Raw genomic sequence first — 19,088 nt, forward strand, 5'->3', positions numbered from 1 at the left:
TCCATAGATACTCAAACACTCCTCTCTCTCCTCTCCTCTCAGTATATTCCAGGGGTGCAGTCCATCTAGGAAAAACAAACTCTCAAGGCGGGGGGCAGGGGGGGGAGAAAGCTGGGGGGGAGTGTGGCCTGAGGGAGAGTCCCAAATGGGAGTTGGACGGTAGCATTAAAATAATAATAATAATAATAATAATAATAATAATAATAATAATAATAATATTACAGTGGTACCTCTGGATACGAACGGGATCCGTTCTGGAGCCCCGTTCGCATCCAGAAGCAAACACAACCCGCCTCTGTGCGCGCGTGGGTCGCGATTCGCCACTTCTGCACATGCGCATGGCGTCATTTTGACCATCTGCGCATGCGCGAGCGGCAAAACCTGGAAGTAACGCGTTCTGTTACTTCCGGGTCGCCGTGGCGCGCAATCCAAAAGCGTTCAACCTGAAGCACATTTAATCCGAGGTATGACTGTATTATTATTATTATTTATACCCCGCCCATCTGGCTGGGTTTCCCCAGACACTCTGGACGGCTTGCAACCCAATATTAAAAACACAATACAAGATTAAACATTAAAAACTTCCCTAAACTTCCCTTCCCTGGCCAGACTCAGAAGTTTCCCTCCATCCCTGGTATAACAACAGATATCGTTGGTGGCTTTGCTGCAGCCCTGCTGCCTGATTTTCTCTGAAATCGCTAACTGCTGGGTACCAGATGTAGCTTCTCTTGTTTGCCACCCCCTCTTTCAGTGGGTGAGAGAGAGAGAGAGAGAGAGAGAGAAGGGTATTTGAAGAGCATTAGGCTAGTAGGAGTACAAGAAGTTTTGTAAGGAGAAATACAAGAAGTGTTACAAAATGGATAAAGAATAGAGATGATTGGTTCTGAGTTTTAAATGTAATAAGAAGAGTAAGAAATATATACTAAGAGATGAGATTGGAAAATTTTCAGACAGGGCCGATGGAAGTCAAAAAAACTGAATAAGATGTAAAAGCATGTTTAATTACTGTTGAAAATGCTATGTTAAAACTAATAAAAATTTATTTATATAAAAGAGTGAGAGAGAGGGAAGGGATATTTCCCCCTTCTTGGGACCATTTACAATTTGCAGGCATGGTGGCTCCCAAGAGCTGTGGGTGGACCGATTCTTTCATGAGATGCCACCCTTTCGTTGGCGCACCCACCTTTTTCCTGATGCCCATTTTCCTGTTTCGCCCGCAGCCCCAGTCGGGAGTGAAGAAGAGAGAGGCTCCCAAGCAGGCAGAAGAAGAGGCCGTGGGGAAGGAAACGGGAGCCACACAAGTGAGCAAGGATGTTGCGCAGCCGGCTGCCTCGGCCAACGAGAAGGAAGACAAAGGCGCCGCAAAGAGCGCAGTGGCGAAGAAGCAGAAGTTAGAGGTTGGTGGTGGTTGTTGTTGTTTAGTGGTGTCCTCTTCGTGACCCCCTGGACCAGAGCACGCCAGGCCCTCCTGTCTTCCACTGCCTCCCTCATACTTGTAGCTTTGCAAACACTGTCCCACCATCTCGTCCTCTGTCGTCCCCTTCTCCTTGTGCCCTCCATCTTCACCAGCATCAGGGTCTTTTCCAGGGAGTCTTCTCTTCTCATGAGGTGGCCAAAGTCTTGGAGCCCCAGCTTCAGGATCTGTCCTTCCAGGGAGCACTCAGGGCTGATTTCCTTCAGAATGGAGAGGTTGGATCTTCTTGCAGTCCATGGGACTCTCAAGAGTCTCCTCCAGCACCAGAATTCAAAAGCATCCATTCTTTGGCGATCAGCCTTCTTGATGGTCCAGCTCTCACTTCCATACATCACTACTGGGAAAACCAGAGCTTGAACTATACGGACCTTTGTTGGCAAGGTGATGTCTCTGCTTTTTAAGATGCTAGAGGTTAGTAGGTGGTAAAAATGGCATGCTCCTGGTTCCTTGTTTAGGAACCGCCATGCCCAATCCTGCCCTCTAGTTCATCAGGAGTTTTCTCTGCTTGCAAAGGTGGCAGGGGCGTCTTCTTTGCACCCCTGGCAACTCCAGGGAGGTGGGCAATCTGCGACCCCTAGATATTATGGGGCTATTGTGCAGTTCTGCTCTTCTGTGTTCAGTTCTGGTGGCCCCACGTCAAGAAAAGGGCATAGTAGGTTTGGGGAAAGGGCGACCGAAACAATCGAGGGATCAAGTTTGCAGCCTCTGGGACTTTTCGTTTAGAGAAAAGGCGAGGTAGAGCCGATGCAGAAGAAGTTTATAAAATTACGCATGGGCTAGGGATGCAGGGGTCGATAAAAAAGACCCTTGCTTTCTTGTAACACCAGCAACACTAGAATTTGGGGGCGTCAAACAAAGCTGAGAGTCGGAAGATTCAGGACAGGGAAAAGAACGTCGCTATTCACTTATTCACTCAGTAGTTGAACCGTGGAACTCCCTGCCACATGAGGGAGAAATGGCTGACAACCGGGATGGCTTTTCAAACAGGATGGGGCAAATTCATGGAGGGGGAGGGCTGCCAAAGGCTGTTTCCATGATGGCTGTGCCATGCCCTCCTCGGTTGGGGCAGCAATGTTTCTGAGTCCCAGTTGTGGAAAACTGCTGGAGGGGAGAGTTTCTCTTCTGCACGGATCCTGCTTTCAGGTTTCCTGGAAGTGGCAGGTTTGCTGCTGTGAGAACAGGATGCTGGACTAAATTGGCCAACGGCCTGATCCAGGAGGCCCTTCTCCTGTTATGATATAATACGATACGATACGATACAATAATCTTTATTGTCATTGCCCCATGCAGAACAATGAAATTGAAAAATCTACATCAGACATTCAAAAACTGACAAGCCTGCTTTCCCAGCTATCCCAGCCTGGTTGGCCCCCTAAAAACTCTGATACCCCATAATTAAATACAATATACTCCCATAGAGACTACCTTCCACTGCGTTTAGAACCAAAATTGCATTTGGATAGAAACTGTTTCTCAGGCGGCCGTTCCTGGCCTTTATAACCCTGGACCTTCTTCCAGAAGGCAGAAGCTGAAAGAGATCATTTCCGGGGTGCGCACTATCCTGCGCTATCTCTGCAGCTTTCTTATGGCACCTGGAAGCGTAGATTTGATCCAAGGTGGGAAGAGTGCACCCAATTATCCTCTCCACTGTCTTTACAACCCTGGACAGCATTGTTTTTCCCCTGGCCGTGCAGCTCCAAAACCACACACAGAGACCATAAGTTAATACACTCCCAACAGTACAATGGTGAAATGCCATCAACAGGTCCTTTGAGAGATTGTTTTTCCGGAGGATTCTCAGAAAATATAACCTCTGCTGTGCTCTCTTCACCAGGTCTTTGCTGTTTTCTCCCCAGGTTAGGTCATCTCTCAACTCCATTCCCAGAAATCGAAACACCGAGACCTGTTCCACGCACTTCCCCTCAATAATAAGTGGCTGAATATTCAATTTACATTTCCTAAAGTCCACAATAATCTCTTTCGTTTTCTTTAAGTTAAGTTCTTCTGCCTCTGTGCCACAAATCCAGCAGCAAGGAACTGGGGGGGGGGGAGGAAGGATGGGGTGGGTACAAGTTTGGCACAGCTTCGAAGTTTCCATGAATTCCGGCCGCAGCGCCAGAACCTTGGCTGACCCGGGGTGTTTTTCTGGGGGGTCCTTCCAGGTTTCGACGGTCGCTGTGACCTGGGAGGACGGGCCTTATGTCTTCATCCTCAGGATCTTCAGCAACAAGATCCCGCCTCCTAATTGGGAGATCAAAAGTGAGTGAAACGGCGCAGCTTTTCCGTGGGCAGCGAGGGTTGAGATTAGTCAGCGGAGCGGTGTTTGAGTTGGTGGGGAAAGCTTTGCCTTCGTGCTGTTCTGTGCCTGGCATTAGGTACCCGGGTGAAGAGATGGGCTTTGTTTTCCAGCTCTGTTGTGTATAATGCAGGATGGATAAAAATCAATGATTTTTTTAAAAAATAGTAATCAAAAAAATCAGATTTATACAATACAGTATACAAAGAATAGAAATAAAAAAATCAATTATATCAAATACATTTTAGGGCTTTGAATAGTCAAATAATGGGTCTTATTCTGATTTCCCCAGCTAAAAGCCTTGCCACCTTTGCTGTCACCTGCTCATCTTGATCTGCCAAGAGAAAGGACACTGTGGCAGTGGCTGGGCGACACTAAAAGAGGGGTGATAATCTCATTCCTCAAGTCTTTATAAAGAGTACAAGCCACAAGGGCATGCGCCACCAATTTGCAACAGCCATCTCCACAGGGACATAAGTGTTTCTCGTGTGGAATCTCTTGGAATCGTCCCTCAAATCCAGCCGAGGGCAAGACATTCAATCTTGTGAGAGTAAAAACGCGTCTATATTTTAGGATTGCTTGGTTATGCAGGTAGGGTGCCAGAGAGTCGAAATGGGAAGGTGGAAAATAGTCATACCGTGGGCAAAATTTCCTTATTGAGGCCAAGTTGTTCTGACGCTCGATATCATTTAGGCTCTGACAAATTAGACTGTTTGCTCGACTAAAACCCACAGTGAGTGGCTGTTGTGGTGATAAAACACAAGAGTGAAGTTTTTGATAGACAATTTGAGTCCAGGCGCTCTTGTGACCATATTGCAGCACGAGGGATATTAGACCAGGGGGATTTGAGTTTAGGCGAGTGTCCTATGCTAGATCCATAATTCTACCGAGGGAAGAATACCCTCTAGGCGCAATGATGTGTTTGGGACACAGGGTGGGACAGAGGAAATTGGCCTTAAGAGCTTTGACTGGACAGCTTCTGTAGACCCAAGGTGAGTTCCTGTCCAAATCTGAGCCCCATACAGTGGTGCCCCGCAAGACGAACGCCTCGCAAGACGGAAAACCCGCTAGACGAAAGGGTTTTCCGTTTTGGAGGCGCTTCGCAAAACGAATTTCCCTATGGGCTTGCTTCGCAAGACGAAAACGTCTTGCGAGTTCCTGCGGGTTTTCCCCCCTTTTCCCCCCCTTTTCCTAAGCTGCTAAGCCGCTTATCAGCTGTTCCGCTGATAAGCCGCTTAACAGCTGATTGCTAAAAGCCGCTAAACCGCTAATAGCGCTAATCCGCTAAGCTGTCAATGGGCTTGCTTCGCAAGACGAAAAAACCGCTAGACAAAGAGCCTAACGGAACGGATTAATTTCGTCTTGCGAGGCACCACTGTATAATAGCTGTGCTGGTGGATTAGCTTGGAACACTTCCAGGACTGAGGCTATATGTTTGCCACCTTTTGTGTGGGAAAAGCGTGTCAGAATTTTGATGCTTCCTCTCCCGTAGCCCCTTCTGCTCACCTGTCTCCTTTCCCCCTCCAACTTTCAGTTGACATGCAGATGAAGCATCCTGACCACCAGTACATCTCTGCCTCCGAGTGGCCTCTGATGGTGGTGAGTTCTTTTCCTCCCCGTGGGTTCCCCTGTGGGGCTCGCCGATGCTGCGTGTGGGGTCCGATGGGCAGCTCAGAGAGACCGCCAACAGCTGCTTCAAAACAAAGAGACCCCAGCCGATGATGTCCTTTGGACCATTCAAAGTTTCCGAGTCGTCTCCAAGGGCAGCATCACGTAGAGCGCATGGCAGTAGTCCAGCCTGGAAGCTGCCGGAGTACAGTGGCCAAGACACCTCTGTCCAGCAGTTGGCGCTGTGTCAGGATTCCTGCCTTGACCCATTTCTATATACCGTGTCAGTAGCCAGGTGTTGGGACTACAGTTCCCAGCATGGAACTGGTGTGACGCGGCAGCTAAAAAAGCCAATGCAATTCTGGGCTGCATCAATAGGAGTATAGCATCTAGATCAAGGGAAGTAATAGTGCCACTGTATTCTGCTCTGGTCAGACCTCACCTGGAGTACTGTGTCCAGTTCTGGGCACCACAGTTCAAGAAGGACACTGACAAACTGGAACGTGTCCAGAGGAGGGCAACCAAAATGGTCAAAGGCCTGGAAACGATGCCTTATGAGGAACGGCTAAGGGAGCTGGGCATGTTTAGCCTGGAGAAGAGGAGGTTAAGGGGTGATATGATAGCCATGTTCAAATATATAAAAGGATGTCACATAGAGGAGGGAGAAAGGTTGTTTTCTGCTGCTCCAGAGAAGCGGACACGGAGCAATGGTTCCAAACTACAAGAAAGAAGATTCCACCTAAACATTAGGAAGAACTTCCTGACAGTAAGAGCTGTTTGACAGTGGAATTTGCTGCCCAGGAGTGTGGTGGAGTCTCCTTCTTTGGAGGTCTTTAAGCAGAGGCTTGACAACCATATGTCAGGAGTGCTCTGATGGTGTTTCCTGCTTGGCAGGGGGTTGGACTCGATGGCCCTTGGGGTCTCTTCCAACTCTATGATTCTATGATTCTATCCAGTGTGGCCCGGTCGCCATGGATGATGGGAGTTGTAGTCCAGCAAGGTCCGGAGGGCCCTGTTTTTGCTACACCGGCAGAGCTGGTTGCTGCTGCTGCTGCTCCTCCTCCAGCCTCATCCCTCTCCTGCCCTTTCCTCCCCCCGTAGTTCTACATGGTGATGTGCATTGTCTACGTGCTTTACGGGGTCCTCTGGCTGGTCCTGCTGGCCTGCTACTGGCGAGACATCCTTCGCATCCAGTTCTGGATTGGCGGCGTCATCCTCTTGGGAATGCTAGAGAAGGCCGTCTTCTACGCTGAGTTCCAGAGCATCCAGAGTCAAGGGACCTCAGGTCAGTCGGGACTTGCTGATAGCGACTTTCTTTGCCATACAGCGGGCACTCAGGTTGCGAACGGGATCCGTGCGGGATGCACGCTCAAACCCGCAGCGTTCGCAACCTGCAGCGGCGTGTCTGCGCATGTGCGGGTTGCAATTCGCTGCTTCTGTGCATGCGCGACCCTCAAAACCCGGAAGTAACCCTTCTGGGTTTCGGCAGTCCGTAACCCGAAAATCGCAACTTGAAGCGCCTGTAACCTGAGGTATGACTGTACACACACACACACACACACACACACACACACACTCACAGTTCCCAGGATTCCTTGGGGGAAGCCGCCATGACCGTTTAAAGCAGCACCGTGGAGCTTTAAATGTATGGTGTGGACCAGGAACCCCCAACCTTCGGCCCTCCAAATGTTTTGGGACTACAACTCCCATCATCCCCTGACTACTGGTCCTGTTAGCTAGGGATGATGGGAGTTGTAGCCCAAAACATTTGGAGGGCCAGGTTTGCCTATGCCTGGTCTAAACTACCCTTCTCCAGGCTTAACCCCACCCAGATGTTTCAGACTTCATCAGGGATGATGGGAGTTGTAGTCCCCAAACATCTGGAGGGCCGCAGGTTGGGGACGCCTGGCGTGGACCTTGCAGGAAGTTTCTGGTTCCTGTCTACAGGGTCTGCCCCACATTTTCACAGCCTCTGCCTTCTCTCAAAACGGCGCCTTCTCTGCTTCTGCTTTGCAGTTCAAGGGGCGGTGATATTTGCCGAGGTCCTGTGCGCAGTGAAGAGGATGCTGGCCCGGGTGCTGGTCATCATCGCTAGCCTGGGATACGGCATCGTCAAGTGAGTGTGTCGGCCAGGGAGAGGGAGGGGGGCCAACCCCTTGGCCAAAGCGGCAGAGGACACCTGCTTGGTGTGCAGAAGACCCCAACTGCAGTACCTGATGTCGCCAGTTAATTTTCCTGGGATGGGGAAGACCTCATGGAGATCCTCGGCTGGGGCTAGGGGAGAAAGCATGTGGGGCAGCCAGTTGTCTAATAATAATAATAATAATAATAATAATAATAATAATAATAATAATAATAATAAATTTATTATCTATACCCCGCCCATCTGGCGGGGTCTCCCCAGCCACTCTGGGAGGCTTCCAACAAAACACAAAAACACAAAAACCTATTAAACATTAAAAGCTTCCCTAAATAGGGCTGCCTTCAGATGTCTTCTAAATGTCAGATAGTGCCACCACCGAGAAGGCCCTCTGCCTCATTCCCTGTAACCTCACTTCTCACAATGAGGGAACCGCCAGAAGGCCCTCGGCGCTGGACCTCAGTGTCTGGGCAGAACGATGGGGGTGGAGACGCCCCTTCAGATATACTGGACCGAGGCCATTTAGGGCTTTAAAGGTCAGCACCAACACTTTGAATTGTGCTCGGAAACGTACTGGGAGCCAATGTAGGTCTTTCAAGACCGGTGTTATATGGTCTCAGCGGCCGCTCCCAGTCACCAGTCTAGCTGCCGCATTCTGGATTAGTTGTAGCTTCCGGGTCACCTTCAAAGGGAGCCCCACGTAGAGCGCATTGCAGTAGTCCAAGCGGGAGATAACCAGAGCATGCACCACTCTGGAGAGGCAGTCCACAGGCAGGGAGGGTCTCAGCGTACGTACCAGATGGAGCTGGTAAACAGCTGCCCTGGATACAGAATTGACCTGTGCCTCCATGGACAGCTGTGAGTCCAAAATGACTCCCAGGCTGCGCACCTGGTCCTTCAGGGGCACAGTTGTCCCATTCAGGACCAGGGAGTCCTCCGCACCTGCCCGTCTCCTGTCCCCCCAAAACAGTACTTCTGTCTTGTCAGGATTCAACCTCAATCCAATAGCCGCCATCCATCCTCCAACTGCCTCCAGACACTCACGCAGGACCTTCACCTAGTTTCCAACATGCCCTTCTCTATCAGTCAGCAGAGCAGGTGACCCTTAATCTCAGGGCCATGGGCTCGAGCGTAAAATTTCCTGCAAATCAGTGGGTTGGACTAGATGATCTACAGGGTCCCTTTCTGCTCTGTGGTTCTATCCTCCACCCAGGGAAGCAAGGGGCATTCCCAGGTGCTTGGGCACTTCCGGGCCGAGCAAACTCGGGTTGCAGAGCAGGGCATAGGCTGGGGGGGGGTGTTCTGAGGGCCACTTGGAAAAGCCTGGAGGGCCACATCTGGCTCCAGGTCTGAAGTGCCCCAGCCTGCCCCAGCCATTGCCTGTCTGAGTTCTGGATCAATTGTCTTCCTACGGGTTTTGTGCCACTAAGGCAGAAGCCAGCAAATGTTTTCAGCAGGGGGCCGGTCCACTGTCCCTTAGACCTTGTTGGGGGCCGGACTATATTTTGGAAAAGAAAAAGAAAAGAACGAATTCCTATGTCCCACAAATAACCCAGAGATGCATTTTAAATAAAAGGACACATTGTACTCATGTAAAAACACGCTGATTTCCAGACCATCCACAGGCCGGATTGAGAAGGCGATTGGGCCACATCCGGCCCTGTTTAGGGAAGCTTTTAATGTTTCATAGATTATTATATTTTAATATTCTATTGGAAGCCGCCCAGAGTGACTGGGGAAACTCAGCCAGATGGGCAGGGTATAAATAATAAATTTATTATTATTATTATTATTACTACTACTACTACTACTACTATTATGATTTGCCTCTTTGGGGCTGCTGCATCCTCTCGCCTGGGAGACATTCTCGGATCATAGAACCGGTCGCCAGAATTGTAGACCTGGGAGGGGGCCTCCCGTCTGGCCCAACCTGCTGTGGCGGCAACGCGCCATCATGTTCACAAGAGACCTGCCCCGTTTTTCCAGCGACTCCTCGACTTCTGCCCCTCTTTTCTCTCCAGTGTGGTGTGGTGGTTAAGAGTGGTAGACTCGTAATCTGGGGAACCGGGTTCATGTCTCCGCTGCTGGGTGACCTTGGGCCAGTCGCACTTCTTTGAAGTCTCTCAGCCCCACTTGTTGTGGGGGAGGAAGGGAAAGGAGAATGTTAGCCGCTTTGACACTCCTTAAAGGGAGTGAAAGGCGGGATATCAAATCCAAACTCCTCCTCCTCCTCCTCCTCTTCTTCCTCTTCCTCTTCTTCTTCTTCTTTTTCTTCTTCAAATATTGTTCAAATATATAAAAGGATGTCACATAGAGGAGGGAGAAAGGTTGTTTTCTGCTGCTCCAGAGAAGCGGACACGGAGCAATGGTTCCAAACTACAAGAAAAAAGATTCCACCTAAACATTAGGAAGAACTTCCTGACAGTAAGAGCTGTTTGACAGTGGAATTTGCTGCCAAGGAGTGTGGTGGAGTCTCCTTCTTTGGAGGTCTTTAAGCAGAGGCTTGACAACCATATGTCAGGAGTGCTCTGATGGTGTTTCCTGCTTGGCAGGGGGTTGGACTCAATGGCCCTGGTGGTCTCTTCCAACTCTAGGATTCTATGATTCTTCTTCTCCTTCTCCGCAGGCCACGGCTGGGAGCTCTCTTGAATCGGGTCGTGGGCGTGGGGCTGATGTACTTGATCTTCTCCATCATCGAGGGAGTCCTGCGGGTCAAATCGGTAAGGGCGGACGGCGGGGGGGGGGGAGGCAGGGAGTGGGTCGTGGGGGGGGGTTAAGCCCAGGAACAGCCCTCTCAGCCTGACTGTCCCCCTCCCACCCCAGGAGCAAACCAAAGCCGCCGCACTCATCTGTGAAATATTCTTGGCGTTTGTGGATTCGTGTATCGTCTGGTGGATATCCTTTACAAGGGACTAGAAACTTGGGCAGTTTGCCTTCTCTTTGCTTTTCCCTTGCCTTGGAATGGAGATTGGGAGGGGGGTTTCTAAATGAAGGGAGAAGGATAAAGCTTTGCAATCTAATCAGGCAGCCCAAAAAGGATTTCTGCGGCTCCACCCCCATCGTCCAGCCCGGACACCGGAGTCCGTCTCCTGAGGGCCTTCTGGGGGGTTCCCTCCTGTGAGAAGTGAGGTTACAGGGAACCAGGCAGAGGGCCTTCTCAGTGGTGGCGCCCGCCCGCCCTCCCACCAGATGTCAAGGAAATAAACAGCTATCTGACTTTTAGGAGACCTCTGAAGGCAGCCCTTCAAAACCCAACAAGCCTGCTATCCCAACCTGGTTAGCCCCTTAAAAACTCTGATACCCCATTTTTAAACACAATATACTCCCATAGAGACTCCTTACACCGTGTTTAAAACCAAAATCACATTTCGGTAGAAGTTGTTTCCCAGGCGGCCAGCCCTAGTTTTATAACCCAAACGCTTTATATTGCGTGGTCGCCTGGAAGTGAATGTCCGCTCGCCCTAGGCGCCTGGCTTGTTCGATGAGCTGTTTGATTCTCCGCTGCAAATCGATTCAGCTTCCCGCCTGCACTTTGGCCTCCCTGCTCTTTCTGCCTCTCCTCTTCACCACCTCTTTCTCCTTCTTTTCTCTTGTCTCTCCCCCCCCCCCCCCCCCGGTTTTATCGCAGGCGCAAGACGACTTGGTGCTGCTAGCTGCTATCCCGCTGGCTATGCTCGACTCTGCCCTCTGCTGGTGGATATCCTCTGTGCTCTGCCTGGCCGAGCCGGGTCCCGATTCTCGTTCAGTTTCGCCTGCATGTGCCTTTCGGTTTCTTGCCCTCCTTCCCCCAAAAGTAATTTTTCCAACGATCTGCTCCTTTTTGGGTGGTTGAGCTCCCTGCCCGTAGCAACGCTCCTTATCTGCTGGGAAGGCGTAGTTGACGGTTGTTAAAAAAATGGGAACAGCCCAGTGGCCCAGATAACTCAAGGGATCCAGATAGACTGTGACTGGATCTGGAGGCTCTACAAAAAGAACCCTGTGGCGTCTGGCCAGCTTCCTCTTATGGGGGCCAAACAGAGGCCTGTGGGGCAAACCCACAAGTAGGATCTAAGCGCAGGAGCCCTCTCTCCTTCCCACTCTTAATAACAGTAATAAATAATAAATAAAATTTTATTTATATCCCGCTCTCCCCAGCTGAAGCCGGGCTCAGAGTGGCTAACAACAGTAAAAATAACACAGTTTATATAAAATCACAATCGATTAATTGAATCTGGCGGTTCCCTCCCTGCGAGAAGCCAAGTTACAGGGAACCAGGCAGAGGGCCTTCTCGGTGGTGGCGCCCGCCCTGTGGAATGCCCTCCCATCAGATGTCAAAGAGAAGAACAACTACCAGACTTTTAGAAGACATCTGAAGGCAGCCCTGTTTAGGGAAGCTTTTAATGTTTAATGTATCACAGTATTTTCATATTCTTTTGGAAGCCGCCCAGAATGGCTGGGGAAACCCAGCCAGATGGGTGGGGTATAAATAATAAATTATTATTATTATTATAAATACATTCTAAAATCAGTTCAGAATCAAATTAATGGCAACTATTGGGCTAGAGTTCTGTGAGGATTACAGAAGGAGGGGGTCAGACTGTGCCTTGGTTAAAGTCCTGGCGGAACAGCTCCGTCTTGCAGGCCCTGCAGAAAGATGTCAAGTCCCGCAGGGCCCTAGTCTCTTGTGACAGAGCGTTCCACCAAATCGGGGCCACAGCTGAAAAAGCCAAGCTCTGGTGAGGAACGGCTAAGGGAGCTGGGCATGTTTAGCCTGGGCATGTTTAGCCTGGAGAAGAGGAGGTTAAGGGGTGATATGATAGCCATGTTCAAATATATAAAAGGATGTCACATAGAGGAGGGAGAAAGGTTGTTTTCTGCTGCTCCAGAGAAGCGGACACGGAGCAGTGGTTCCAAACCAGAAGAAAAAAGATTCCACCTAAACATTAGGAAGAACTTCCTGACAGTAAGAGCTGCTCGACAGTGGAATTTGCTGCCCAGGAGTGTGGTGGAGTCTCCTTCTTTGGAGGTCTTTAAGCAGAGGCTTGACAACCATATGTCAGGAGTGCTCTGATGGTGTTTCCTGCTTGGCAGGGGGTTGGACTCGATGGCCCTTGTGGTCTCTTCCAACTCTATGATTATATGATTCTATGATTCTATGGTTGAGGCCAGCCTAACCTCCCTGTGGCCTGGGACCTCCAAGATGTTTTTGTTTGAAGACCGTAAGGTCCTCTGTGGGGCATACCAGAAGAGGCATTCCTGTAGGTACGAGGTCCTAGGCCGTATAGGACTTTAAAGGTTCAAACCAGCACCTTGTACCTGATCCTGTACTCCACTGGGAGCCAGTGCAGCTGGTAAAGCACTGGGTGAATATACTCCCATGGCAGAGACCCCGTGAGGAGCCTCGCTGCAGCATTCTGCACCCGCTGGAGTTTCTGGTCAGTTTCAAGGGCAGCCCCATTTAAAGCGAATTACAATAATCCAGTCTGGAGGTGACCGTCGCATGGATCACAGTGGCCATGTCAGGGCGAGAGAGGTAAGGAGCCAACTGCTTGATATGGCGGAGATGGAAAAATGCCACCTTTGCTGTGGCTGCAACCTGCGCCTCCATGGCCAGTCTCTTGGGACAGAGCGTTCCACCAGATCGGGGCCACGGCCAAAAAGGCCCTGGCTCTGGTGGAGGCCAGCCCAACCTCCCTATGGCCCGGGACCTCCAGGATGTTTTTGTTCGAAGACCGTAAGGTCCTCCGTGGGACATACCAGGAGAGGTATGTCTGTGGGACATACCGAAGGTATAATTATTATTATTATTATTATTATTATTTTATTATTTATATTCGGCCCATCTAGCTGGGTTTCCCCCCCCCCAGCCACTCTTCCCCCCCCCACCGCCACCCACTGCTGTCTTCCTTAACGAGCAACACATCCTCATTAGCCTGGTGCAAACCATGAAGCTGCTGAAACTGCGCCGGAACCTGGTCAAGCTCTCGCTCTACCGCCATTTCACCAACACGCTCATCTTCGCCGTCATCGGTGAGTCTGGGGGAGAAGGGGGACCCCACCCTGTCTGCTTCGTGTCTGCATTACGTGCACGTCCACGTTTACCAGTCCCATCTGTAGGTAGAATTCACGGGATTGTTGAGCTGATTGGGTCACCCAGAGGTTATCCGGCCCGACGCCCCGCAGTAAGGCAGGGATTGCCATAGCTGTCAACTTTCCCCTTTTCTTGCGAGGAATCCTATTCAGAATAAGGGGATTTCCCTTAAGAAAAGGGAAACGTTGACAGCTATGGGGATGGCGGCGAAGGGGTCCCCGGCAGGTGGCTGCCCAGTGTCCGCCGAAGATTCATTCTCCGAGCCAAAAGCCCACCATGGAAGGTAGCAGAATTCTCGACGGGGAAATGCGCGATTTTCAGAAATACAGTGGTACCTTGGTTCTCAAACTCAATCCGGAATTCCGTTCCAAAACCAAAGCGTTCCAAAACCAAGGCATGCTTTCCCCTAGAAAGTAATGCAAAATGGATCAGTCCAGTGGTATCCAAACTTTTTACAAAGAGGGCCAGATTTGATGGAGTGAAGGGCCGATCAAAGGGCCAACCATAGGGGTTTTTTTAAACCTTTTTTTAGGATTGACGTTGTTGAGGTTTTTTTCAGGATTTTACCCCAGGAAATAAACTGCCACAGGGGCTGGATGAAACCCAAAACGGACTTTGGACATGCCTGGGTTAATCCGTTCCAGACTTTAAAAAGCAACCCCTAAAACAGCCATTTAACATGAATTTTGCTTTCTAACGAGACCATGGCTCCATAAAATGAAAGCAATAAGCAATGTACTGCAGTCACACAATCAGTCAATCAATCAATCAATCAATCAATCAATCAGTAGCTGAACTGGGTTCCACACAGTCACAAAAGAAAAAGAGCCGCAAAAACAAAAACGTAAAATAAATAGCAAAAACAGACAGACCTCAGCATAACACTCAAAATGGAAGCGTAACACTCAAATCAGAGCATGTTCGGCTTCCAAAAAATGTTCACAAACCAGAACACTTCTGGTTTTGCAGCATTTGGGTTCCAAGGCGTTTGAGAACCAAGAGACCACTGTACCTAAATAAATAACTCTCTTAAGTTGCAGTAATCCCCCAAACAGCTCCGATGCGCACTGAGCACACTCGGCACGCACAGATAGCTGATGCTCCTGGAGGGAGGGTGTGGCCGCCCTGGAGGGAGGGTGTGGCTGGCAGGCCGAAGTGGAGCTCTCCACGCCGCAACCTTACGTTGCAGCGCTGGCTTGCATCTTGGTTATTTCTCAAAGGGAATAATCAAGGCAATGGACGGCCCAAAAAAACACCTGCGGTCGTATTGAAAGGCAGGATACCTGGAGGTCGCAGAGGGCGCCGCTGGTTTAAATGACACAAGATAAATATTTGGCATCTCATCCAGCTCACCCAAAATTTGTTTCCTCTGCAGCGTCTGTTATCTTCATAATCTGGACCACTAAGACTTTCAGGCTCGCCACATGCCAGGCAGTGAGTACTGAGGAACCCCATCCAAATGGGGGTGGGGAGGCGGACAGTTTTTTGGGGATGCTGAGCTAATGGCGATTATTATCTACATTTGAATAGATCTTTACAAATACTGTTTAAATCCTGTTAAGAGTTTTAACTGCTTTTCAGCGATCCCAGTTACCGTACTTTTCCGTGTATAAGACTAGGGGGTTTTTTACTTTAAAATTATGTGGAAAACTGTGGGTCTTCTTATACACGGATAATGAATGGTGGGGATTTCTTAAATTGGAGTCCCTAATAATACACGGAAAAATACAGTATATATCAGGGGTCAGCGAACTTTTTCAGCAGGGGGCCAGTCCACTGTCCCTCAGACCTTGTAGGGGGCCGGACTATATTTTGGAAAATAAAAAAAAGAACAAATTCCTATGCCCCACGATTAAGCCAGAGATGCATTTTAAATAAAAGGACACATTCTAATGTAAAAACACGCTGATTCCCGGAACCGTCCGTGGGCCGGATTTAGAAGGCGATTGGGCTGGATCTGGCCCCCGGGACTTAGGTTGCCTACCCATGGTACATATGTTTTCAGCTGCCTCAAGTCCCAGTCTAGGAAAAAAGGCAGGGTGATCATTATTATTGTCGCTGGCATCGCTTCGCCCCGGGTCACAGAAATCCTATTGGTGCACCTTTTGTCTTTTTTAAAAAAAGGCTCATTCGTGTCCTTACCTGGCAAGGAAGACACCTTGAACATGAAGTGTCCTTGAGTTTTCTCCAGATATGCTAAAAGTGCAAGGCTGGGTCTGGGGTTTGGGAGGAGAGTAGGCCAAGTTTGACTCAAGATGAGATTAATTTCTTCCTCGCTGCTCATCAGGACTGGAGGGAGCTGTGGATCGATGATGCTTTTTGGAGATTCCTCTTCTCCATTATCCTTCTGGTGATCATGTTCCTCTGGAGACCCTCTGCCAATAACCAAAGGTACAGCAACCTCTGGGCAGGCGACGCTCTGAAGCACAACTTGATTCCTGAGGTTGAATCCTGACAAGACAGAAGTACTGTTTTGGGGGGACAGGGGGCGGGTGGGTGTGGAGGACTCCCTGGTCCTGAATGGGGTAACTGTGCCCCTGAAGGACCAGGTGAGCAGCCTGGGAGTCATTTTGGACTCAGGGCTGTCCATGGAGGCGCAGGTTAATTCTGTGTCCAGGGCAGCTGTCTACCAGCTCCATCTTGTATGCAGGATGAGACCCTCCCTGCCCGCAGACTGTCTCGCCAGAGTGGTGCATGCTCTGGTTATCTCCCGCTTGGACTACTGCAATGCACTCTACGTGGGGCTACCTTTGAGGTGACCCGGAAACTACAACTAATCCAGAATGTGGCAGCTAGACTGGGGACTGGGAGCGGCCACCGAGACCACATGACACCGGTCTTGAAAGACCTACATTGGCTTCCAGGACGTTTCCGAGCACAATTCAAAGTGTTGGTGCTGACCTTTAAAGCCCTAAACGGCCTCAAAGGCCCAGTATACCTGAAGGAGCGTCTCCACCCCCATCGTTCTGCCCCGACACTGAGGTCCAGCTTTGATGGCCTTCTGGTGGTTCCCTCCCTGTGAGAAGTGAGGTTACAGGGAAGCAGGCAGAGGGCCTTCTTGGTGGTGGCACCTGCCCTGTGGAACGCCCTCCCATCAGATGTCAAGGAAATAAACAACTATCTGACTTTTAGGAGACATCTGAAGGCAGCCCTGTTTAGGGAAGCTTTTTATGTTTAATAGGTTATTGTATTTTAATATTCTGTTGGAAGCCGCCCAGAGTGGCTGGGGAAGCCCAGCCAGATGGGCGGGGTAGAAATAATAAATTATTATTATTATCATCATTATTATTTCGCTTAGAGGCATTCACTAACTCCTGGCTCGGCCTACCTGATAAGGTTGTTGCGAGGGGAGGGATGAGGAGGCAACGGATGCTGCTTCTTGGAGGAGAAGCAATCAGGCTGAGAGCTGCGGCTGGACGTCTTGGCCGCTCTCCCCAGGCATTGCAGGGGGGGTGGGCTAGATGACACCCCCCCTTGGTCCCTTCTAACTCTGCAACTCTGTGACTCTAGATACGCCTTCATGCCATTGGTGGACGAAGGCAGCGAGCCGGAGGATGAGGACGAGGAGCCCATGGTCAACGAGGCCTTTGGTAAGAGCTCAGCACCAGGGGGGCCTCCCTGCATTGTGTGGGGCAGGCCTGGGGGTCGGGGGCTCAGGGAGGTGAAGTTGGAGCATCTCTCAAGGCTGCTGGCTGTCAGTCGTTACCTGGAGAGGCGCAATGTAAGACGTAAAGGTTCCCTCTGGGAAAAACCAAAAACACACAGCCTTCTCAAGTGATGCAAATTTGCATGTGTTTGCATGAATCTCATCAAATCAAAATGTACAGTGGTGCCTTGCAAGACGAAAAGAATCCGTTCCGTGAGTCTCTTCGTCTAGCGGTTTTTTTCGTCTTGCGAAGCAAGCCCATTGACGGATTAGCGCTATTAGCGGCTTATCGGCTTAGTGGATAAGCAGATAAGCGGCTTAGAAAAGGGGGGGGGAGGGAAAAAAAACCGCAGGAACTCGCAAGACATTTTCGTCTTGCGAAGCAAGCCCATAGGAAATTTCCATAGAAAAAATGGAAAACTCTTTCGTCCAGCGAGTTTTCCGTCTTGCGAGGCATTCGTCTTGCGGGGCACCACTGTATTGCTTAACCAAGCATAGCCAGAAAAGAAAGAAGCAAATGTATTTCCTGTAAAACAAACAGGTGTGGTGCATCTCGCAGGCATAAGGTTCGTAATTTGTTGTAATTAAACTGATGTGTAAAAATGTTACATGGTAAAAATACGAGAGAGAGACATTGCACATACTTTTGTAAGTCAAGAATTTTTTTATTAAAAATACATTAAAATAAAATAAAATAAAAGATTTTGTTGAAATTGCATAAAATACTATCGGTATGTAAAGCCAGAATTACTTGGGGGCAGTTTGCCTTTCCCCACTTGGCTCTGCGGATCAGGCCCTGTTCTAAGTGCCCCCATAATCCCCGTTTCGCGTTTGTAAGAGGTGTCCTTCTTCTCGCCCCCCACCCTGTTTTCAGAAGGGATGAAGATGAGAAGTTCAAAGCCTGAAGCCAATGGGATCCTCAAGGGCAGCAGAGTGGTAAGGATCCTGCACCCTGTCCTCCGCAAGCTGCAGTCCAGGCACCTCTCCCGGTGGCCTGGTTTGCAAGTCGCACTCAGCCAAACCGTGGTTAGCCGGGACCAGGAAACCCCGGTTCACCCTAAACCATGGTTTGGCCTTGCCTCCTCCTTTTCCTTACTCTTTTGTCAGTTCTGCATCATAAGGCAGCTGGCTGCCTCTTCTGGTTGTAGCAAAGTACCCAGTAATCTTATACAGTGGTACCTTGGTTCTCAAACTTAATCCGTTCCGGAAGTCCGTTCCAAAACCAAAGCGTTCCAAAACCAAGGCACACTTTCCCATAGAAAGTCATGCAAAACGGATTAATCCGTTCCAGACTTTTAAAAACAACCCCTAAAACAGCAATCTGACATGAATGTTACTCTCTAACAAGACCATTGATCCATAAAATGAAAGCAAGAATCAATGTACTGTGTTATAAAATAAATAAGACAATATTGTTGATGATGAAAATTAAAATTAATTTTTTTTCTTACTTGCTCTGATGATAGTCATTGTTTGGATGGGGGGCTTTTATCCATTTCCGCAGTCACACAATCAGTCAATCAGTAGCTGAACTGGGTTCCACACAGTCACAAAAACAAATTAAGCGAAGAAGCCTCAAAAACAAAAATGCAAAATAAATAGCAAAACCAAAAGCACCAAATACAGGGGTACCTTGGTTCTTGAACTTAATCCGTTCCGGAAGTCCGTTTGACTTCTGAAATGTTTGGAAACCAAGGCACAGCTTCAGATTGCCACAGGCGCCCCAGAAACAATAGCCGACAGGCGGATCGGATGTTCGGCTTCCAAAAAAAAGTTGGAAACCAGAACACTTACTTCCTGGTTTTCAGTGTTTGAGAACCAAGGCGTTTGAGTACCAAGGTACCATTTTATTTC

The 19,088-nt window shown here is 49.5% G+C and overlaps 1 protein-coding gene across 1 annotated transcript in view; it reads left to right on the plus strand.

Moving 5' to 3' along the window:
• LOC309347750 (transmembrane protein 87A-like) overlaps positions 1-19,088 on the plus strand; it is a gene marked incomplete at its 5' end in the record, with an annotated part of 35,777 nt that overhangs the window by 12,612 nt on the left and 4,077 nt on the right. Inside the window, 12 exons of the mRNA XM_081872521.1 lie at positions 1,221-1,397; positions 3,637-3,733; positions 5,305-5,369; positions 6,480-6,663; positions 7,395-7,494; positions 10,145-10,238; positions 10,342-10,413; positions 13,419-13,527; positions 14,964-15,022; positions 15,876-15,979; positions 17,099-17,178; positions 18,109-18,170. Coding sequence (XP_081728647.1) covers positions 1,221-1,397; positions 3,637-3,733; positions 5,305-5,369; positions 6,480-6,663; positions 7,395-7,494; positions 10,145-10,238; positions 10,342-10,413; positions 13,419-13,527; positions 14,964-15,022; positions 15,876-15,979; positions 17,099-17,178; positions 18,109-18,170 — 1,203 coding nt within the window. The remainder of the gene's footprint in view (positions 1-1,220; positions 1,398-3,636; positions 3,734-5,304; positions 5,370-6,479; positions 6,664-7,394; positions 7,495-10,144; positions 10,239-10,341; positions 10,414-13,418; positions 13,528-14,963; positions 15,023-15,875; positions 15,980-17,098; positions 17,179-18,108; positions 18,171-19,088) is intronic.

Source organism: Podarcis erhardii, assembly GCF_964252035.2.
Source record: "Podarcis erhardii genome assembly, chromosome: 7".
NCBI lineage: Eukaryota > Metazoa > Chordata > Lepidosauria > Squamata > Lacertidae > Podarcis > Podarcis erhardii.